Raw genomic sequence first — 25,075 nt, forward strand, 5'->3', positions numbered from 1 at the left:
ATTTTACTAATTTGCTCCTATAGGAGCTATCCGATTGGCACGCTTTTTCACACTAATCATGGTATGCATTAAAAAATGCGATTTGGAAAGATTCAGGTCAACAGCTTATACACTGCGCGAAATTTGCTGAAAAAATTTAATTTGAACGCAATTGCACTATTGCTCATATGGAGGATTTATAAGATATAGACTTCCTATTGGCACGATATTTCACCTTAATTATGATATATATTAAAAAATACGATTTGAAAAGATTCAGGTCAACAGCTTTTAAAATACGCGAAATTCGGTGAAAAAATAATTTTTAAGCGATTTTACTAATTTGCTCCTATAGGAGCTATCCGATTGGCACGCTTTTTCACCCTAATCATGGTATGCATTAAAAACATGCGATTTGGAAAGATTCAGGTCAACAGCTTATACACTGCGCGAAATTTGCTGAAAAAATTTAATTTGAACGCAATTGCACTATTGCTCATATGGAGGATTTATAAGATATAGACTTCCTATTGGCACGATATTTCACCTTAATTGTGATATATATTAAAAAATACGATTTGAAAAGATTCAGGTCAACAGCTTTTAAAATACGCGAGGAGTCTTTTTTGAATCAACATTCAAAATTTTTTCTTCCATTATGGATGTAATGGTGTGCTTATAGTTGTATGTATTTAATAACATTAATAAAACATTTTCTGAAATTAGGATTTTACCTGATGTATGATCTCCAAAACTTTCTCCTTAATGTACATTTCATTCATGCTAAAATTTTGACAACGATTTCTGCTTTCGAGGGTTTTTTATTGAGTTATTTGTAAATTTACGCCTTAAATATCTGTGTCTATCCTGGTGTCCATATTATTTAAATTTAATTTGATTAATTTAATAAGCCGACATAAACGCTTACAAATGCAAAAGACTTTGTTTCATCAATCTTTGGATAAGCACACACCAATACGTGTTAGGGAAAGTGTCAACGGTTCTTTGACTTTTTGCGCAATAGGTCCGTAAATAACAGTTATTACAGTTCATATCAAAATTATAAGACAGTTCGTTTTTTTTTAGGTATTTTATATAATATCAAACCCAATGGCGGAAAACTATTCTGAAATTGTTAAAAGATAAATTAGACATGTGTTTAAGTTGGTTTTAGTTTATTATTTTACCGTTTATACATTTTGTTTAACAAAAATGAAAAAAATATAATTTTTAACCTTATCATAATTTTAAGACACTTTTTTTGTTATGATGTAGGAAATAAGAAACTATAAGTATAAATATATATGTCCTATAAGAAAACAACATTTTAATAGTTTATGGCAGAACCTTGACAAATACCAACATCAAAAATTCGTTTTATCATTGAATTTATGATGTTTTTCAAATAAACTTGGCTCAAGTTGGCTCCATTCAGACAAAATAACTGTTTCAAGGTCCAGAACGCGCTCATACTTGGCATTATCTTTATAAACTCGCCTTGCTAGTACTCCCCAAATGTTTTCAATAGGGTTCGGATCCGGGGAGCACGCAGGCCAGTCTATAGCTTCGACTGAACAATCTCGCAAAAACTGTGTGGTTTGACGGCTCGTATAGATTCGGGCATTGTCCTACATAAATATATGCGGCTTTTCCCGATTTTCCAACAAATATGAAAGCAGGCTATTGTTTAGTACCCGTATGTATTCACTGCTGTCCATCCTGGAGCTTGTGAACTGTAAATTAAGAGTTCCAAGCTTATTAAAAGCGCCCCAAACCAAAAATTAAGGGGCTCCTTCCTCAAATCTCGCCAAAAATTTTTAAATCCATCTGGCCCATTGAGATTAAATTTATTTTTTTAGCAGTCAGAAAGTATTGCTTTTCGACCAGTATTTTGTTTTTTACCATAATTGTCTGGATTCTAGAGAAAATTTGTTGTAACGGTTCGACTTCTACCAATATTTCTAGAAATTTGGCTCACATTCAAGCCGAGCCGAGAATAGGCCAGAATTGACCCTTTTCTTGGTCTGTCAAAAGCCTAGAGCGTGGCATTTTATGCAAAAAGTATAAAATTTTAATAACAACTCAATTTTAAGAAAAAAAATTGACACGGTTACGGCAACTCCAGTTTTTGCAATGTGTCTTATAATTGTGTTAAGGCAGAAACTGGGATAATTTCGTTATCTTGGTTGGAAATGTAACGATTCCCTTCAAAGCTAGGCCAAAAATAAAGGGTAATGGTATGTTATCGACAAGGACTGCATTCACTTTCATCATAAATTTTTGTTAAGCCTCTAGTTTAAGGAATCAACAATTTTTCAGGATTTCAATAAGCATTTTGCAGATGTCTTATAATTGTGATATGAACTGTATTATTTTGGACTTCAAAAAACGGTCAACTGTAATTTGCGAGCTCTGCTTACAATATATCAACAAAACGTATTTTGTTTCTTTTAAAAATACACATAAGCAATTTTTGAAATATAAGAATGATTATATTTTGTATTACATTTTTATAATGCCAATTAGTTTAATTTAAGAATGTTTTGATTAATGGATAATGGGATAAATATATGCTTTAAAAACCCAAAATTAAGAACAATTTTGAGCTATAATTTCTATATTACTGCTTTTACCGTAATATTTAGATTTATATAAACAAAAAAAATTAAACAGCGTCAGCGGGACTTTGGAATTCAGACAATGCATGTATAGGGTTCTGCACCTTTTTTTGAGAACCCTTACGAACTTTTGCTCGAACTTCTTCTGGTTTTTCCGGTCTGACCAAAGGTTTCTTCTCCGGGGCTTTCATTTTCCACACTACAATTGGAGACTATAACGTAAATTTAAATTAGTTTAATTTCTTTGACCGATTATTAAAAAATAAAACTTACAGATACTGTCCCTTGCCTAGTATATTTTGTCGATGCCACATATGAGTATTTTACTGTTAGAACAACAGCATTCATAAGATTTTTAGCAGCTTGAATCAACGATGTTGCGCTATCGAGCTAAAAAACAAAGATGGTTTGAAGCAGCCATTTTAATAATTATCAGACTTATTCTCACCCCAGAAACTATAAGTTCACCACTTATGTTTTGAACATCAGCTTTTACTTTTGAAGTTATTTGAATTTGATGACAATACAGGGCAATACGTTGCAAATACGCTAATAGGTCCTTTTTAGTGCTGCTTTCTGGGCATTGTTCTGCTATTTCCCTGGTCAGCTTATCCAGTTTTGTACCAGCTTCTGAAATTTTTTTAGCTGCGTTAATAACATCCATAGTAGTTTTTAAAGGTCCGCGTCCTCTGCAATAAAAAAATTTTTTTTTTTTTTTAATTATAGGTATGATAATGAAATTTAAGCCAGTTGTAGAGTACAGTTTATTGAAGGAGAATGAGGTCAGTCCCTAAGCTCGTTACAGGTTTGTCTTCTCAAACCATCTGGTAAGAGCAAGAATCGTGAATGATTGGTCAGTTTGATTGTTACTATAGCCGCAAGGTTGGGCAAGGTATAGATACCAAGAAATCTTCTGCGGTTGTGCGCAGGGCAGAGACATAGGACGTGTTTTATGCTTTTCTCCCCGTTTGCTTGTAGCTACGGCAGAAGTCGTAGGTTGGACTCTAGCCTAGGAAGTATTCTGTTAACGCACCGATTAGAATGGCTATGTCTTTCCTGGTGCACTGTATAAGTCCACTCGCGCTTTTGCCTTTACGTGTAGGCCAAGTTAGCTTTGTTTGTTTGCAGGTGGTGATTAAGTGCCTTCTGCTATCAGAAAGGTAACGGATTGTTTCAAGTTTAGCTTACGAGTGGTAATGATGCCCACGTTAAGGTCACGTTATCGGGAAGGATATCGGCTAATCAGCTACACAATTGCCTACAATGTCGCGGTGACCAGGCCCCAAATGAGGTGGATTCTGACACTTGCGGCACTCAGAGATGGTTGCTGAGGTGTTTTTAAAGGAGTCCAGGGCTCAGGTGAGTCATGACGACTTGTAAAAAAAAAAAAAAAAAAAAAAAAAGCCATGACCTCCGCATGAAATACCACTTCAGTGGCGGACTAAAGGAGTTCTTGATGTCTAATGCAGGAGAGTAGACACCACCTCCCGTTTGGTTGTTCAGCTTGGACCCCTCCGTATAGATGTTGATGGCTTTCTCCACTTGATGTGGGAGATTGTCCCAATCTGAACGTGACGGGATGCAAACCTTGTATAGTTCAGAAAAGTGTAAAAATGGGGTGACGTAATCAGTTGTGTTGGGTAAGTTGGTGAAAGTTCTTAAGTTAGTAGAGTGCTGATACCGCGCCACTAGTTAGGAGTTAGGCGCTTCCTGAAATTTTCTGAAGTTTGGATAAATTGTTCTTCTTTTCTAGGGAGTTCCACCAAACAATAATCCCATACAGAATTGGTCTGACTATTGCTGTATAAAGCCATTGTGAACAAAGCTATGGACGCTTTCCGTGTTTGGTCTGCTGTTTTCTGTCCAGAACAGTTTTCAGTCCAGTATTAACCCAATGAATATGGCTTTTTCGCTAAAGGTTAGACGAGTATGATGGGTTCGTTCTGGAACCTTGTACTTTCTGGTGAATAGTATCAGATCTGTTTTATCTGGGTAAGCCCCAAGTCCACACCCTTGCGCCCACACGGACAGTGATGACAGAGATGTTTCCATGAGGTTACTGAGTGTTTCTGTGTATTAAACTTGAATTAGGATTACTACGTCGTCCGCATATGCTATCACCCTAAAGCTAGGAGTAGAAGTAGTTGGTTAACCACTATGACTACTATGGTCGAGGGGAGAGGACTCCTCCTTGAGTGGTATTTCTGCTAACTGGTCTAGTAGCCTGGGCCAGTCCCATAGTTGAGATGACTACTTTGCTGGCAAGCATTGAGTGAATGATTCTCAGTAGCGATAGTTCAACTTCTAGGCTCAGTAGTGCTCGTGTGATGACTTCTTGAGTGACGTTATTGAAGGCGCCTTCTGGTGGAAACAGTTTTCTATTTGGGATACTAATGTATGTAGTGAGTCGATTTGACATTCCGGTAGGCGTGCTAAGCGTTGTAGAAGAGGATAGGGTTTACTGTTGTTCTAATATGGGTGACTATTAGTCTTTATTTAGTTCAGAAGTATCGGTATCACATAGTAGTATAGCTCCGGTAGCATGTAGACGTGTATTCTTAACGCTCCGGAGAAACAATTAGTCACTCAGTCGAAAACGTTCGAAAAATTTATAAACGCAAGGTTTTGCGATTCGCGATGCTAATTCGCATATCGTAAACTAAAGTTTTAATTAATTAATTAATTAATCTTGACGTACTAATAATAAACAAATGAGTAAGAACGTGGATCAGCACACTCAACGCCAAAAACAACAAGACGAAGCCCGTGAAAAAAATGAGAGAGAGCAAGACAAACGTCGTCTCTCCTTGGCCCGTAACAATGCTTATTTCTCTTTCACGAGTAATACTCTAGAACCGAAAGTGCAAGAAGGTGTAAGTTAACTGACCGCCGAAAACCAGAGAGTTAGTTCTAGCTCTCCCGCCCTACTTTTCACCGCTCAAACGCCATGGAGTGAGCCATGCAAAACTCCAACCAAGTTTCTGCCACCTAGTGCAACAACAACAGCAACTACTATCAGGTGTACAAGTAGAAAACCGCCGTTTTCCACTGGGTGGCGCCACCTTTGGAAATTGGTGAGGGAATTCCGATCAAAAGCATCACATGGCAAGCTTAGGTATCGGTCAACAACCCCACATCATCTCGCTCGTCAATTCTCATTGTCCATTTTTATGTTGGCGCGCGAAGATGTCGAAATTTGATATTCGGTTCAAATTTATTTGCGGGAGATTTTGCTTTTCGCGTTTCATTCAAAAAAAATCTGCTGCTGAAGCGCGTCGAATGATTGTAGCAACATATAGTGAGTCGTGTATCAGTGAAAGAACGTGCCGAGAATGGTTCGTGAAGACAAGGATCGGGCGGGTCCCGTGAAAAAGTTTGAAGATGCAGCTTTGGAGACTCTGTTGGATGAAGATTCTTGTCAGACACAACAAGAATTCATCACAGGAGCTCTCTATTTTGAATAATCAGTATGTAGCTATAAAGCAATAAAGCCTCAAACTATGAAAAAACGGCGGTTTTCTACTTGTACACCCAATACGTAAACTACAACGGTCTCTGTCGACAACAATGCAATAACGACTCCACTCTCTTCTTCTGCAGCGGGTAAAGCAACAACACAACCAAGTGCAAAAATCGGGTCAAACACAAAGTTACGGTAGGTGAAATGATAATTCCGCAAGCGGGTTCGGCCATGCAGACAGGCATGGATCGCTACATTAATATTTCCTAGCGCAAGCTAACACCCCAAAAAAACCATGTCAAAAAGAATTACTACACGTACCAGCAGAAAAGTTGCAAAGGCTTACAAGTTGTGCTCAAGGGAATAGAACCCGATGTGACCCCCTCCGAAATTATAGAGACTTTAAAAGAAAACGGTTTTTGCGTAAAATATGTTATTAATATTATAAACAAAAACAAGAAGCCGCAAACACTTTTCTAGGTCGATCTGGAGCCAGACAGCAGATCTTTAAAAACAAAAGCAGTGCACCCAATCTACAAGTTGCAGTTCCTTCTGCACCGTAGGATCACAGTAGAAGAGCCGCACAAACGGAACGGGCCAGTGCAATGCACAAATTGTCAGCAATACGGACACACCAGGGCTTACTGCACCCTCAGGTCAGTTTGTGTAGCTTGTGGAAACTGCCACGGCTCCGAACCCTGCCCTGCCAACAAGGAAGACTCTCTCACCAAAAAGTATGTAAGCTGCCAAGGAAACCACACAGCAAACTACAGAGGTTGTCCAGTCTACAAGGAGATGAAGAGTCGGATGCAAAGAGCGACAACGGCTGGCCAGAACATTTACATGACAACGACAACCGAAGTTTTCTTCGCAAAAGCAGCCAGGTCATCATTTGACCCTTCAATTACCACCAACGGCATTTCCTACGCCAGTGCTCTAAGATCAGGCACAGCTCACATTGAGCCGAAAATTGATAACATACAGCAGGCCATGGGACAGCCACAAAGTAATATGGAAACTATGATGATAACTTTGCAACAAAATATGATGTATTTATGATGTAATGTTATATAATGATGTATGCATATACCTGAATTAGCTCAATTTCTGAACGAAAACCACATCGACGTTATGTTGCTGGCAGAAACGCATCTCCCCAGCAAATATAACTTTCAAATACGGGGATACACGTTCTACGGCACCGATCATCCAGATGGTAAGGCACAGGGCGGAACCGGCATCCTAATAAGAGACCGCATCAAACACCACATTCACAAACGGTTTACAAAAAATTATCTGCTACATCGATAAAATTACAATTGGGCAACTGCAACCTTGCCGCTGTCTACTGCCCACCCCGCTTTACAGTCTCCGAAGACTAATTCATAGACTTCTACAATTCACTTGGAGAGCGATTTATAGCAGGAGGTGATTACAACGCCAAGCACACACACTGGGGATCCCGCCTTGTGAGCCCCAAAGGAAGTTAACTATATAATGCACTCATCAAAACATGCAACAAACCGGACTACGTTTCACCAGGCAGTCCTACATACTGGCCTACAGATTCTAAGAAACTACCTGATTTAATTGATTTTGTCGTGACACAAAATATTCCTCGCAATCTAATATCTGCAAAATCGATTTTGGATCTATCATCGTCTTTTTTGGAGAAAAGACGTTTGAGGAACGCTTTGCAAACCAGCAGATCGCCATCCTCAAAACATAGCCTGAAGGAAGCTGGTCGCAGACTTACCAGAGCTCTAAGGCACGAAGAAGAAAAAGCACAACGCCAGTACAATGAGAAACTTTCACCCACCAGCACCAAGCTCCACGACAAATACAGAGCTTGTAAGTTTGCTTTACACCTTCGAAATGTTTTTCAACCAAACCCTGAAAATAATTCATTCACACTACCGTCGCCGTCAATTTAAATTGGAACTGAGACGGCGCCAATTCTGTTTCAACCAAACGGAGTTGCAAAAGTCATCAGCGAGCAATTAAAAACAAAAAAGGCCCCAGGCGGTGATCTAATAACTCCTGAGATGCTAACTGAACTCCCAAACTGTGCAGTTCAGGTAATTTGTAAACTCTTTAATTTACATTAAATTACATTACATGACTTGGCTACTTCCCAAAAAAATGGAAAAAGTCTGTAATTATAATGTTCCCAAAGCCAGGAAAAGATCACACAATACCAGCTTCATACAGACCGATAAGTTTACTCTCGTGTCTGTCAAAACTGCTCGAAAAATGCCTTCTGACGTGCATAATCCCACATCTGAAAGAGCACAACGTTATTCCGGCACAGCAATTTGGCTTTCGAGAAAGCCATGGAACAATAGAGCAAATCAACAAATTAACAACAGAAATACGAACTGCATTCGAGCTTCGGGAATACTGCACTGCAGTACTTCTTGACGTTGCGCAGGCTTTCCACCGAGTCTGGTTTGATGGCTTTATGCATAAAATCAGAATGTTACTGCCGGAAAACACTCACAGGATACTTCAATCGTACCTTTACAACAGAGCCTAGCGCCCTTGGTCCCACTCTATATCTCCTTTACAGCGGCTAACTACTTCTACATTCGCAGACGATACCGCGATCATAAGTCGGTCCAAATGCCCAATTCAGGCAACAGTAATACTAGCTAATCATCTCGCGATAGTGGAGAGGTGGTTATCAGACTGGCGTATAAAAATAAATGCGCAAAATTGTAAAAACACGTTTACTTTTAATAGACAAACGTGTCCCCCGCTAACTCTGAATAAGAACGTCACTTCCTCCAGCAGACGATGTAACGTACCTTGGCGTTCACCTAGACAGGAGACTTACATGGCGGAGACATATCGAAGCTAAGAAAATTCATCTAAAACTAAAATCCAATAGCCTCCATTGGCTCATAAACGCTCGCTCCCCCCTACGCCTGGTTTTCAAGGTACTGCTCTACAATTCATCGCTTAAGCCAGTCTGGACTTACGGCAGTAACATCGACATAATCCAGCGAGCACAATCCAAAATCTCGAGAACTATCACTGGGGCACCTTAGTATGTTCGGAAAGACAACATCCACAGAGATCTTGGCATTCTACCCGTAAAAGATGAATTATCAAAACAAAAAGCGTCCTACCACACCAAACTAACTTCCCATCCAAACCAGCTGCCAGGAGCATAGAACGAACCCGAATATAGCTCAGCAATAGATATTAGAGCCCTTACATCTCGCGTCAGTCATCTTGATTGTCAGATATAGTTTTTAATTTAAGATTTTATATACTTATTATTAATATTTTCTCAATTCAGAGAAGTTCAATAAATATAATGCATGTGTAAACAAAAAAAAAATAAAAAAAAAGTATCCAGCCATATTTTAGGTATATATTGAAGTAGTAAGCAATTATGGAAGATTGCCTTTAACCATAGTAGGGAAGAGACCATATAGCCATTTATAGCCCTTTTAATGCGCTCTGCACTAGGAATTTCTAAAATAGGGTACTCGTCGAGGGGGTCTGAGATATTAAGGGTCGAGGCCCCCCTAGAGTTGAAGAGAAAAATAAGTATCTATGAGCAGCTCTAGTGTTTCTAGGCTGGTCTCTGCCCATCTGTCTGACAGGATTTTGAGGTATCCTATGGTGGTTGGGGATTTGGAAAAAATCTTTCTAAGTCCAGCCGCCGTTTGGCCTGTCTTATTTCTTAAAAACGCTAAGTTTTTTGTAGTATTTATTCCAACTATTGTCAGTTTTTTTATGTTTGGCCATGTTGAATTTTTGTCTACGATCATAATCGATTTAGCGTCGCTTGTGAACGGTTGTGTGTATCTTGTGCTCTGTGATTTTGTAAAGTTTTGATTTATATCTGAAAGTACTGGTGTTTTTCTTGCAACCAAGATTAGCTTAACTACATTGTGTGTGTTTGGAACTAGGTTTTTCTTTTAAATCTGTAGTCACTTTTAGTGTTTTAATCATTTTATTTAAAATTGGACGGGGATTATTGCATTGTTATTGTTATCTCATTCTCTGGTGCATGCATTGCACGATTAAATCTCTGTAACACTTTTCTCTCTTCTCCTCCCGCTCTACTTTATGCGCCTTGTCTAACTGTGTACGTTCATAGTTGTTAGTAGTTCACAAGCCACGGTCAGTCGATATAAAAGATTTTATCTCACGCTCTCTCGCTTTTGCATTTAAACGCGTTTCTTTTACTTGTGTTTTTTTGTTTATAGTTTTTGTGTTTCCATTTGATCCCAGTGTTGAACTGACTGAGGTATTTATTTATTAATTTATTTTTTTGCGTAATAATTTATATTATCGCTTCTTTACTTACTATAAATAAAACAAATAATTAATGACTATGTATGTTACCTGTTTAAATATCAAAAGATATATTTATCTTCTTTTGGCTCTGCGAAACAATCATGCAAAATGTGCAAGATTTGTTGGCAGATTTAGGGAGTGGTCTAGTGTTCATCTGAGTCATGCAGGGAAATGGAACTCCAGATGATTGGCTTTATGAGGCAGACACTCTGAAGGGTTTAACGCGGTAAGTGAAAAATGTAGTAGTAAAAAATTGCTTAGTGAGTAGCCTAAGCGTACTTCAGCGGCACCTAGATCAGCTGCTCCTGTAACTGGAGAAGAGCAGCCCGGTACATCAAAAGCTGTGCCTAATGAAACTGCGTGCTCTGGAGTACTCTCTTCATCGGAAAGTTGGGGTAAAAATGTTTTAAGTGTTCAAGGTGTTGGTGGTGGTAAGAAAGTACTTTCAGTTCTTTGCTTATTAATTTTTGTTTTGTTTTTCAATTTACCCCCGAAACCATATCTGATAATGTTATGGAATTTATTCAAGAAAAATACCCGTCTTCAAACATTACAGTTGAACAATTTGAAATTTCATACGCTCGCAAGTTATCCGCTTTTAAGTTTTTGGCCTGATAATAAACTAATAATAAAAGAATTTGTTTCTAAAAGACAAAGAAACAATAATAGACCTCCGATTTTAGAGTCTGTTCCAAAAAACTGAACACTTCTATATATAAGCTAGAAATATTTCTGGCCTATCAAAAGGTAAGGTGACTTAAAATGAAGTTATCTAGAATGTTCGCTGACTCCTCTGCCTGCAATGAACAAATATTAGTCTTCACAGAAACTTGACTGAAACCGGAGATTTTCAGCACCGAAGTTTTTCCAACTATCTGGAAAGGTTCTTATTCCACTTCATAAAAGGGGAGGAATGACGGATGTTCAAAATTAAAGAGGTGTTACTTCTCATTTGTAACATTTGTGTTTCTCACTAATATCACCAACCTACTAGAACGTAACATCTGGAGTGCCTCAGGGTAGTCATTTGGGCCCATTGCTGTTTACTTTATTCATCAATGATCTTGCTTTTGTAGTAGGCTCATTACATGGTCACCTTATTATATAAGCTCTCGATAACTCGATTAGTAAGAAAAAGAACGATAGTCTGTAAACAAGCGGGAGGTTAAACATTCTGGTTAAGAGAGTTGAATAAAGCGGACGTGTTTTGTGAACATATTAAAAAACCGTGTCACTTAAGTTCAAGCTTCAGTTCATGAACGCCATGAACGACATCAACTTAAAAGAATATACGGTTGTCCAGCTAAAAAGAAGGCTTTCTGTTTTGAGATTGCCAATGCAAGACCTTAAGGCTGAATTCATGACTCGTTTCGCTCGTGTTCCACTCGAAGAGCGTGGCCGGGCACCACGTAAGGACGCCAGTCAAGATCAAGACACCAACGGAGATTCTGGATTCGGACAATGCACCACCGGCTCCACAGGAATTGTCTTCCGAGAATGCTCTTCAGCAACATGAGCAACATAAGGCAGCTGCAAGCAGAAGTTATTGCGCATCGCAATTTGTTGCAGCAAATGCAGACACGTGGCGCCAAACACCAGCAACGCATCGCTTTACAGCACGAAAGTTCGAGCAACGCCAATGGCAGCAGACCGAGCTTTTTGCCATGTACTTCGAGGAGAATATCATGTTAGCACAGCCCATCAACCTGGACACAGACGAGCTTTTGGAACAGATTATTGAAGGAATGCCATCAGCATACTTAAGGGATCATGCCCGAATTCAAAGATTCGCCAACCCGGAACAGATGCAAAAAGCCTTCGCCAATGTCTGCCTCCCGCATTTAGCTAAAACCAACACAGCAAAGAAGCCATCATTGGAGGTCTCTGGAAACAACGAGTTGCGCTGCAGGAACAGCAACTCGAAGAGCCATTTTGCAAAGGATTGCCGCAACTAAAAAAGGGCTCCTGGTTCCTGTTTCTCCTGTAGAGAAATGGAGCACTTTGTAGGGCAATGCCCCCAGAAGAAGAGCGCTAGTAACAACAAAAACTATGTAAGAAGTATAAGATTTTTTTTTGTATATTTTCCCAATGTACCGATCATTTCAGAATGTCTCATAGACTCAGGCAGCGCGATACCTTTATTAAAGTTAACTAAAGGCCCATATGGAATAGTCATCAATAAAGTTAACCCACAAATTTATGGTATAAATAAAAGCCAACTCAATGTTATTAGAAAGTCGTTGTGAAAAAAGAAATAAAGATTAATTTCGATTTGGTAATCGTCGCTGATGAGTCAATGAGTCATGATGCAGTGCTGGGAAGAGATTTCATGGAGGTTTATAGATTGAGCATTAATCTAGACACTTTAAGCATAGTTATTGTAGTAATAGCACCTGCGACTTGAACCTGGTTAATGGGACGAAGGGTCAACCACTTTCAACTGCCGAATTCGAAGATTGTTTTACGAATGGTCTTAGAAATACAAATAAGAATGAGACTGTTAAGGATCGGTTGTTAGGAAAAGACTGTTAAGGATGAACTGTTAGGAAATGAGATTTTGAAGGAGCAACTGTTAGGAAAAGAGACTGAAAACCTGAAAAAGAGCGTTTTAGAAGGAAGGTTTGAAAATGATATGTTAAACATCAAGGTTTTTAATGATCAGTTTCCGGATTATAGCTGTGATAATGATATCGACTATGAGACCAAGTGCAGAATTGCCAAAATGTTAAGGAATTATACGATACTGCAAAGAGCCCAAATATACTTTTTACCATATGCGAAATGAAAATTAACATAAAAAATCGAAAGCGGTCAGTTGTTCATCTAGGCGGCTGTCATTTAGTGAAAGGATCAGCTCCAGAAATTGTTAGACGAATATCTATCTAGATAAAGGAATTATAAGAAACAGCGACTCGGAGTACACTTCCCAATCGTGTTAGCAAAGAAAAATACTTTAGATCTAAGATTATGCATAGACTACCGCAAGCTAAACAAAGTTCTAATACAATTATAATATCAAAGCTCGATCTGGAAAATGAATACTTTCACGTTTTTGTGAGCGACGATACGGTAAAATATACGTCTTTCGTAACTTATTTAGGACAGTTTGAATTTTTGAGGATGCCCATGGGCGAAAATACTTAAGCTGTGTTTCAACGTTTTGTAAACAAGATTTTTGCCGATTTGATTAGAGAAAACAAAGTCATCATATACATGGATGACATTGTGGTAGCAAGCATTGTTTTGTATAAGTAAAATGTATTCTCGCTACTTCGCACATCCAAAACTAATCTGTATTCCTTCGTTCTATAAGCACACACATGTATACACACACACGTTACTTATGTTCATTCTCTCGCTGATCTCTGAATAAAGTCAGTCTGTACCAAGCACTCACCGAGAACGCTTCTAACCAAACACAACAAGTACATTTAAAAACTTTAAAAGGTGTATTCATTCGATTAGTAAATAAAAAATTAGAACTACGATTGGATTAATTGAATTAAAGCAGATGATAGAGGTCTTGATGCAATAAGAAACTTTCCAATTCCAAAAAAAATTACACAATGTTCAAAGCTTTTTGGGCTTACGCTCATATTTCAGACATTTCAGAAAAGACTTTCATTTGAGCCAAGCCACTTTATGACATGTTAAGGAAAGGCAGGTAATTTTCGTTTAAAGAGAAAGTTAAATTGTTTTTTGATCCTTAAGAAAAAGATTACAGAGTCACCGGTCTTAGCTATTTATAATCAGAAGGATGATGTCGATGCAAGCTCTTTAGGTTTCTATGCGATGTTAATAAAAAAGAAAGGAGATGGGAAACTTCATCCCGTTTTCTATATCTCTAAGCGAACGACAGAGACCAAGTCTAAGTACATCAGCTTTGAGCTCGATACATTGGCAATTATATACGCTCTTCGCAGATTTCGAGCTTACCTTCAGGGAAAGCATTTTAAGGTAATAACCGATTGCAATTCCTTAACTCTTACATTAAATAGGATGGAATTAAACCGTAGAATCGTTTGGTGGGCACACGAACTTTAAAATTACGAAGAAATGGAAAACATATTTTACACAAATACGATAATGAACTTGGACACAGTGGTAGATACAAAATGATAGACTCAATTTCAAAAACATATTGGTTTATGAACATAAAACAAAAACGCAGTAGTCACATTGAAAATTGCTTGAAATGTGTTGCGTTTTGCCCGAAAACTGAAAAATCAGAAGTTTTCCTAAATAGTATTCTGAAAGGGAATAAGCCATTCTAACTAGTGCATATATGGATCAGTAACTAAAGGTAGAGCAAATAAACACATATTTCTTATTGAAAAAGCACTTAAAAATAGCAACAGGATCCTTAGAAGCAAATGGGCAGGTCGAAAGAATGAAGAGGAGCATTGGCCCTATAATGGCAAAGTTTACGGAACCTGAAAACGGGGAACATTGGAACATTTTAGTCAAAGTGTTTCGAAACGACAGGTTCTTATCGAAGGGTGTTGAAGGTTTCCAAATTTCTCGAAGTCCATACCAGGGTATTTGGAGTGCTCAAAATGTAAGACCGTGTATAGGAAGAAGAAAATCATTAAATCATTTTAAAAAAATATGGAATTAATTTTAGTTTTTCCCTTAATAATATCAGGATCAGGGGATCCAATTCGCAGGATGGCCGAATTGTAGTAGTCTCAGATGGTCACCGTATTATTTAAGCTCTCGATAACTCGATGGTAAGGAGAAGAACGATAGTCTGTTAACAAGCGGGAGGTTAAGCATTCTGGTTGAAAGTGTTGAACATATAAGTAAACCGTGTTGTCCTATAATAATTTGCATCGCGTTTCGGTTTACAGTCTGATATTGATTGCTTTCAGATATGATGTCAATTTAACTTCTTAAATCTGAACTGCCTTAAATGTAACGTAATGACATTTTATAGGGGTACGCTTTTCTCTTCATAATATGCCACTGGACCGAATATATTCGGTCACCGATTTAGGAGTTCTTCTTGACTCAAAATTAAAATTCAACTGTCACAGTAAGTCTACTGTTAACAAGGCAATTAGTATTCTTGGATTTATTATGCGATGGTCTAAAGAAATTGATCAATTTGACGATTTTTGTACAACTTTATTTTTATTTTCATTCTTTGTCCGTTTGGGGTCTCCAATATCAAGTTCACATTTATTGTATTGAGTAGGTACAAAAAAAATTCTTTTTTTCGCCCTCCATGGTTTGAACTGGGATCAAAACGTAAGGTTGCCTTCTTACTCTAGTAGATTATTATTGCTTAATTTACCTACTCTTGCAAATCGTAGTATGATGTTTGGAACTATTTTTATGCACAAAACTACAGTTTTAACATATTTTCGCCGTGCTTACCTAAAGTTTTTTTTATAAATGTCTCTATATTGTGTTGTATGTGTTTTCCTCGCGAACTCGATAACTGACCACTATGCTTATAGGGCCGCGCGTAACAAGCTCGTGCTTGGTTTCGTTGGGCCACTTGTTTGTACTGTTCAACGTTCAACAATAATAAAGTGGGGCTGTGGGCCCAACTTGATAGTGGCCATCAACTTTTGCACAAATTTTATATAACATTTCTAGCAAAGCGGCAAAAGCAGAAAGTGGAAAAAGCTACGAGTATCATATTGGCGACATTGGCAACAAAACATTAAAATCTTGCCTTAGTAGTTGTCGACGCCTTCTTAAAATTAGTGTGGGTTATACTGAAGCGATTTTATGATTTTAATTCCTATTTAATTACATAAATACCTAAATTGTATATGCACACATAACAAATTTTGTATTAAGTGCCCGGCCTCTCAACAACCAAGTGTATCATTTTATCAGCGTCCACACCAAACAGGACAGAACAAAACCAATAACAAACACAATCTGAAGAAATCTTCACATGAAGTAAAACAAATAAAATTAGTAAAATTAATGCAAAATAAAAGCAATAAAAACTAAACAAAATTAAGGTCTGTATACAAAGCGAGGAAGACTATCCCCGGAATCTCGGCTAACCTACTTGCGAACGTGACTTATGGCATCGTTGCGTTAAAGGCTACCAGATATCTTGATTATCAAACAACAATTGAAGACTCTATACAACGCGTGTTAGGCTACTAACCCCGCCCACAGTGCCAACGAGAGGGTTAAAACAAAAGTAATACCGTAGGTACTGTATCTCCGAGGGAAAGTCGTACCCGAAACTGACAAGCCGACACTCCAGGAGGCGTTGGAGGCACACCCAACACATGGGCCTAGGTCAATAACCATTACCGAGTACAGGGTAAGGAAAGCAGCGAGAGAGCGTCAGCGAGCCCAGGACAGGGACAACCAGCGAACGCAAATTCCGCCAACACCTACTTTTAAAAAAACAGAAGGGTGGTCAGTGCGCCCGACTCATGAAAGAGCAAGCCCGACTTATCGTGGAGCTGAAGGAAGGAAGACCGTTGAACAAGGAGGGAGGAGAAGGAATTAAATACCATACTTCATCGGGAGAAGAAGAGCGGACTAAGATATAGATAGTTTTCGCTGATTTTTTTAGCACAAGAAACGCGTTTACGCGGCATTACTAACAAACAGTTTTGTTCTCATAAACGCATATACTAACACACTCTAATATAAGTAATTCTATAGTTACTTGTTAATTACCAATATGTAAACCAAAAGTGGTGCAATATATGAACCAAATTATCCATAGATCTATTGATCTTATTAAAATGTTGAATTAACCAATACTACTTCTATATGTCGAAGAACTAAGAAAAAAAATTAAAAAACAGCTGTTATAATTTTTTCTTTCTTTTTTTCAGATTGTTCCTATGGGTGCTATATGATATAGTCGTCCGATTTCGATGAAATTTAACTCGTAGTTCTAAAATATTTAACGCTTCCTATATGTCGAAGAACTAAAAAATAAAATAAAAAACAAGAGACTTATAATTTTTTTTTATTTAGTTTTCTGATTGTTCCTATGGGAACTATATGCTATAGTCGTCCGATCCGGCTCGTTCCGACTTAAGTTCTACCTGCAATAAAAAGACAACTTTTGGAACAGTTTTATGCACATAGTTTTAAAACTGAGAGACTAGTTTGCGTTTAAACGGACGGACGGACAGATGCTAGTGATGCTGATCAAGAATATATATACTTTATAGGGTCGGTAAGTCTCCTTCACTGCGTTGTAAACTTCTGACTTAATTTAATTCCCTCTGCAAGAGGGGTATAGGGGGTTTAAAAGGGGCAGAAGTAAAGGAATATACGTAAATAATGCAGTTGTTGAAAACACTCCACTTTTCAACTCAATGTACATCCCATTAATTATAGTAACTGTGGGTTTAGTGTCAAAAGTAGTGCTTAAAGTGTACAAAGTGTATTTTTGCTTACACGGAAAATTTTTTTTTATATATAACTTAGTTCCTTTTGTAACTAACCCGACTATTTTTATTTAATTTTATATTTATCAAAGAATTTAAATTATAAATATAAAATTTTAAGTTTATTGGACAATTTTATTTTTTTCCATCAGTGCAGAAAAATGACCATAGCTAGATGTGCTATAGAAAGAGTAAATATAGTACAACAGATTTTGCTAGTAGAAGAAAATACATTTAGGCAATAATATGATCAACTATTCGAGAAGTGAAATTTTAATCTCTTCTCGACCGCAACGAAATGCTGGGAGGAAAAAGACCACTTAAAATCAGCTTAAATATGGCCAATCGGGCTAATGGGTAGCAAATGGTTTAGATAAGAAACCAATAAGCCAATAAGGCGAACAAAAAAAAAAGCAATTCAACGAAGTTATAAGTTTGATAACAAAAATACACAAATACGAAAAGAAATGCACGAAAATATTTGGGCGAAAATATCATAAATGCCAACAAAGTTAGAAAAGCGATAGGCGTAAGTAGAGGCTCAGTAACTACTTGCCACGAAAGTCAAACGGTACTTATACATAGCCAGATTATAACTATTGTAAGAAAAGCCAGACAATTTAATCGATCAAATAAAGGCAAATATATCAATCACCCACACGGAAGCCCTCGATAATTCGTTGACTGATATTTTTAAGGAAGACACCTGCGAAGATTTCTTGGGGTTCGAAAACTCACCAGAAATCAGCAGAAAAATAAAAAAAAACTCAAAGGAAAATCGGTTGAGGTTTTTACAGCCAAACTCTTAGTTTAAAACAAAAGAACAAGACAGACAACGTATACGCCAAGGAAGTAGAAGACTTGATTAAAGCATTACAGGAGGCTTATATGAATGATGGTTTTACCACTGGAATTTGCATCAAAATACAGCACTCATCTTTCACCATAAAGGCAATGACTACAAACTGCTCAATTGACAAGGTAAAACTTATTCTGGAAGAGGGAACGTTCACAGATATGAACGAAGCAGTAACTAAATTCGTCAATAGTTGTACCGAAACTACAGGACAGTCAAAAGTGTATTGTTTGTTATAACCGGTATAACTACACTATTCGGCATAATTATTTTGACGAAAAACTAATGGTTTAATATAACTCAATGCATTTTTTTCAGAATTTCTTAGTGTTAATACATAATACATTTTCATATGAACTTAAAAAAATATAAGCCAAAGTAATTTTCATGTGGTGGCATAAGTATTTTGACAAATACCTTTTAATATGAATAACAAAGTTTAAACTTAAAAAAACCAAAGGAAAATTAAATAATTTAGTATAATATATAATTTCCTTTAGTTTCAATAACTTTTTGCAGGCGTTGCGGTACTGAATCGACCAAATTTTGGATGGTCTCTAGAGATATCTTTTCCCGAAGGGAAGTGACCTCAGAAATTGTCTCCTCTCTGGTTTTAATCAACGATACTGTCCTTTTACGTTTTTTAAGAGACCAGACGTTTTCAATTATATTTAAATCTCAACTTTGAGGTGGCCAGTCCAAAGTGGTAACACCAACATCCCCCAAAAATGTTGTAATCATCTTGGCTTTGTGGCATGGGGCGTTATACTGTTGCAACATGAAGGATTGTCCAATAAGCCTGTCCTTGGAACTAAACGCATTATCATTTAGAACCCGAAAATATTGGCCTTGGTTCATCGAGCCAGCGACAGGAACGATGTCACCCAGTCCATTATACGCCACACATCCCCAGAACGTCACATGGCATACTTTTGGGCAAACGGGCCGCCGTTTCTGCCTTTGTACCATTGGTAATCTTACAAAAATTTATTTTTTGATGAATTATACTCAAAGGAGCTTCCATCTGTCCATAGAACGCTTTTCCAGAACTCCTTTGGCTTATGAAGATGTTCCTTTGCGAAAGACAGTCTTTTGAGCTTGTTTTTATACCCTTGCAGAGGGTATTATAATTTCAGTCAGAAGTTTGCAACGCAGTGAAGGAGACATTTCCGACCCTATAAAGTATATATATTCTTGATCAGCATCACTATGCGAGTCGATCTAGCCATGTCCGTCGGTCCGTCCGTTTTTTTCTATTGCAGGTAGTATATAAGTCGGAACAAGCCGGATCGGACGACTATAGCATATAGCTCCCATGGGAGCTTCATGTTATAGTCGTCCGATTTTGATTAAATTTAAACCGTAATTCTGAAATATTTAACCATTACTATATGTTGAAGAACTAAAAAAAAAAATAAAAAACAGCAAAGTTATAATTTTATTTTATTTATTTTTCCGATTGTTCCTATGGGAGCTATATGCTATAGTTGTCCGATATTGATGAAATTTATACCGTAATTCTGAAATCTTTAACCATTACTATATGTCGAAGAATTTAAAAAAAAAAATTAAAAAACAAAGTTAAAATTTTTTAAATTTTTTTTTCCGATTGATCCTATGCGAGCTATATGCTATAGATCCGGCTCCTTACACAAAAAATTTTATGATGAATGATGACACTAGCATTCAATGCCTTGGAGCCTTCTCAAGCTTATCTCTAAAAGGACGAATTATAGAGGTTCAAAAATTTAAAAATGAATTCGCGTTTTGTCGAAAATGTGATCTCAAACTACACCCTGAGAAGTGTTCCTATTTCATGCATGAAGTAACTTATCTGGGACATAGATGCACTGACAAGGTAATACTGCCAGACGAAAATAAATACGAGGCAATAAAAAACTTCCCAGTTCCCAAAGATGCAGACGAAGCAAGGCGATTCGTCGCATTGTGCAACTACTACAGAAGATTCATTAGTAACTTTGCATCTTATTCTAGACATATCACTAGACTTTCGAAGAAGAACGTGCGATTTGAATGGAATACAGAGTGCGAGAAGGCATTTAATTACCTTAAACAATCCTTTATGAAGCCAGATTTCACAAAAAAATTTTGCATGACAACTGTCGCAAGTAAATCCGCTTGTGGAGTAGCACTATCAGAGGAACAGATCGCTTACGCGCCTAGATCGTTCACGAAACGAGAAACTAAAAAATCGACACCTCAACAGGAGCTAGCAGCTATAAATATAAAATATATTAAATATTTTAGACCCTATGTATATGGTAGACATTTTTTAGTCAAAACTGATCACAGATCATTAATATAATTATTCTCTGATGGACCCAAGCTCAAAATTAATTAGAATGGAACTAGATCTAGAAGAATACGATTTTACTGCGGATGAAAAACTATGTAGAAGTCGCGTTGTCTAGGAAGAGAGGAGTTAAAAGATATGAACAGGCAAGTACTGAAAGTTTCGACGAGAGCATCAATCGGGACGACTCATTGAACATGGAACAATTAAGATCGGAGTATAATTCAAAGCCCTAAGTCTACTAAGTCATTAATAATACGGAATTTCGAAAATACGTGGAAATTAAATTCGTCAAACACAAGTATTTGTTTAAATTAGGAAACCGAATTATTTCGATTCCAGATCGATAACTTATTTCCTAATGGACCTAGGTCACTTCTTCCAAAGTCCACAAATAAGATCAGAACTATTTAAGACCTTTTAAGGTCATATAAATCATAGACAATACGAAAAAACAACAGATAGTTAGCAAAGATAGGTTAAAACCAGTTGTCGCGTAATACAATGTTTATAAATCAACAAACATGATAGAACACTACAAATTTTTTTATTACAAATAACAAAAATTTTATATTTTCTTTACATTTAACCACATAGAACATATAGACTATTTATTTTATACAACGAATTGGGAAACAAAAATTTCATAGAGGCAGGCTCCCCGAGCTCTTAGCAGCAGGCCCCAGCGCTAAGTGTGCATTCGGGTTTTTTACTCTTTCTTTCTTATTCTCATTTTTATGCTCGCACGAGTTCGATCTTTCAGTCGGAAAGAGGAGTATTTTGAAGAAGTCTGCCAGGCGCTTGAATTGGTCTTTGTATGTATGCGTGATCATGCATTCTCATACACGGGAGCATGTGTGCGTTTATTTCATTTCGGCGCATCAAGAATATTTTTTCTTTTGCTACTTTTGGGGTCCTAAGAATATGGGCGTATTTACTATTGGGTTATGATAAAAAAAATGAATATTATATGTTTTATTATATTTCAGCATACATTTTAATTTTAATTAAATTCAAAGTGGTAGCAGTAAAATGTTTTACATATATGTATGTATTCGAATAAATAGAAATCAGTCCACTGAGATGGGAACAGGGCATACGCAGTCGTGTCACTTAAAACACCGACTGCTCTTCAGTGTTTGACAAAACTTCAAATCACCTTTTGTCGTTGTTCTGCGAGCGGATGGTGCCTGCATACCCTACCGATGATTGCTTTTAAGGGGAGCGGGCAGTAACATAAACAGCTGCTTGGCTTTTATTTACTTTACACTTTTTAGGACACTAGTTTTAAGTGTTTTTGTATTTTTGAATGATTCGCAGTATAATTTTAATTGTCGTTAACAATTTTAATTGTCTTTAAACAATTTGTTATAATTTAATATATTGGTACAATTAAAATTATAAAACTATTATCATTAAAATAATAATTAAACAAAAAATGCGGATTTTTATATTTATACCATTTACCTTACAAAAATATATAAAAATAAATTTAATTATTTATTACTTCTTTAAAGACAATTAAATTTGTTAAAGACAATTAAAATTACACTGCGAATGAGCAATGTGCAATGAGTCCGCGGGCATAAAAATGAGAATAAAAGTGAGAGCAAAAAACCCGAATGCACTCGAAGCGCCGGGGCCTGCTGTTGAGAGCCCGGGAGGCCTGCCGCTTTGAAATTTTTGTGTCAAATTCGTTGTATGAGATGACCAGTTAAAATGTTGTATGGTTGGTGATTTAACTAACTCTCGAAATATCAATTACATTAACATTTCAATAATTAACTAGTGAAACAAAAAAAAATAGCAAAATTAAAATTTGCAATTAAAGTTAAAATAAGATCTATATAAAAAAAATGCAACTCCTAATATATAAGCATCGTTTTTTATACCCTTGCAGAGGGTATTATAATTTCAGTCAGAAGTTTGCAACGCAGTGAAGGAGACATTTTCGACCCTATAAAGTTATATATTCTTGATCAGCATCACTAGCAGAGTCGATCTAGCCATGTCCGTCTGTCTGCCCGTCCGTTTCTACGCAAAATAGTCTCTCAGTTATAAAGCTATCTGCATGAAACTTTCCCAAAAGTTATCTTTATATTGCAGGTAGTATATAAATCGGAAGTCGGACGACTATAGCATATAGCTCCCATAGGAACAATCGGAAAAATAAATAAAAAAAATTATAACTTTGCTTTTTTTGATTTTTTTTTGGTTCTTCGTCATACAGTAATGGTGAATTATTTCAGAAATACGGTTAAAATTTCATCAAAATCGGACGACTATATCATATAGCTCCCATAGAAATAATACAAATATATAAAAAGCAATCTAATAATAGAGCTGCAAATCATCATAGCTTTAATGTTTTTCAACATATACGCAAGTAAATCATAATTTTAATGTTTTCAAAAGTATTTAATTCTTTCAATTGTTGCAAGGGTATATGTGAACTTCGACTTGCCGAAGTTGGCTTTCTTTCTTGTTTTTTTTTTTTACAATAATCTTAGAATGACTTTATAAATTTACGTGATTCATTTTAAAGGAGGAGGTGTCGCGAGCGAAGTATATGATTTCAATTTTTATTTAATTACATAAATACATTGTTTATCCACCGGCCGACGAGCTGTCAATGCTCCTTTCTCTGGCTCTAAGCTTTGCTTCAGCCCTTGCGCTTGGTCCGCGCACCAGTTCGCTCAATGGAATCTGATCTGCCATTACAAACGCCGCTTCGTCGAACACTGTCCTTCAGGCGCAGTGCGCACAGGCGGTAAGTGGCTTCTACTCCTCGCATATACGACTCCGCGGCATCCGCCCACACTGGTGCTGCATAGAGCAGTTGTGATGTAACCAGGCCTGTAAGCAGCTTCCTTATCCACTGCTTGGGTCCTCTAGTGCACAGCAGGATTATGAACGTGTTGTGAACGTGTTCCAGGTGCTCTCGGAATGATAGCCGAGTGTCCAAGACGACAACCCGTCATTGAGAGTCAGGACTCGAAAACTCGAATAGCGTTGTTAACGACGGATTGCTCCATTGCGACGACTACCAGAGCGAAGCCGACGATCGAGGTTTTCTTCGGTTCTTGCTACCAGATTCCTGCTGGCATTTAGGGCACACAGATGTAGATATACCTGCTCCTGGCTCCTGCGTCTCTGGGAAATCCTCCGATGACACGATTGCGGTATGCAGCTATTTCAGCTGCGCCAACTTCGCCTTCATTCCCACATTAATGTGGCGCACCTGCTTGTCCTTAACAAAGGTCAGCGTTAAGACTGGTGACCTCAAAAGTTTACCAATTTTCCTAAAGGCCATCCACCGTCGGGGTCACGTTTACTGGATTGGTGCGGTTTCTTTTGTGACGGCCAAGTCAGTCACTGTCACAACAGTGTTTTTTGGAACGTTTTGTAATGCGGTGTTGCGGTGGTCGCGGATTTAATGTTTTAAATAGTTTTACCCAAAATAAAACATACACATTTACTAAAAAAAAATTGACGGTCATTAACGAACGGTGAACTTTAAATGGCGATCTGATCTGACAGCAAGAATGCTGACTTTACAACAGGACGGGTATCAGGTGGTCAGACCAGGCAGAAGGCACTAAAAAACCAGAGTCAGGAGAATTGCAAAAAATGTCAACGCTCGCATTTCACAACTTCGAGAAATTGCAGATACCCATCCAAAATCGGTGGTAACAAAATAAGTGCAGCACCTGGAAACCGGGAAATTCGACTAGTCAGGTGTCCAACATTTATCGCAAGTGCAGGCAGGTGTTATCTGTATGGGAATGCAGACTTTTGCATCCAAATGACCTTGAATTTGACTTCACAACGGAGCGATCGATCTGGGTGCAATCATGAGAACAGATTTGGTGCGGATCGGGCATTTCAGTACGAACGAAAGAATTTACCTCTTACCTCTCTTGGTCCTCAGAACCCTATATAAGGGGACTGGAGATCAAGAAATAAGAAGAACAACAAGAAAAACAAGTGAGAACCGCCGTAATATACGAGGGACATCGCGCTGTGAAAAGTGATAGGGATGCTTGGGGAAGGACATGTAAAGGACCAATACACCGTTCGCTAAAATGTCTTCAATGTCTTCATAAGTGAAACATACTATAATCATGTAATGTAGTGTTTGTAAGCTTA

General features: G+C 37.5%; 1 protein-coding gene across 1 annotated transcript in view; it reads right to left on the reverse strand.

The window, feature by feature from the left end:
• Positions 1 to 780: 780 nt before the first annotated feature.
• LOC108146894 (catenin alpha) overlaps positions 781 to 25,075 on the reverse strand; it is a 121,198-nt gene continuing 96,903 nt past the window's right edge. Inside the window, exons 10-12 of the mRNA XM_041708559.1 lie at positions 3,046 to 3,286; positions 2,871 to 2,987; positions 781 to 2,809 (exon numbers count right to left, since the gene is read on the reverse strand). Coding sequence (XP_041564493.1) covers positions 2,645 to 2,809; positions 2,871 to 2,987; positions 3,046 to 3,286 — 523 coding nt within the window. The 3' untranslated portion in view covers positions 781 to 2,644. The remainder of the gene's footprint in view (positions 2,810 to 2,870; positions 2,988 to 3,045; positions 3,287 to 25,075) is intronic.

This window comes from Drosophila elegans, unplaced genomic scaffold (assembly GCF_018152505.1).
Source record: "Drosophila elegans isolate 14027-0461.03 unplaced genomic scaffold, ASM1815250v1 contig_271, whole genome shotgun sequence".
Classification (NCBI taxonomy): Eukaryota; Metazoa; Arthropoda; class Insecta; order Diptera; family Drosophilidae; genus Drosophila; species Drosophila elegans.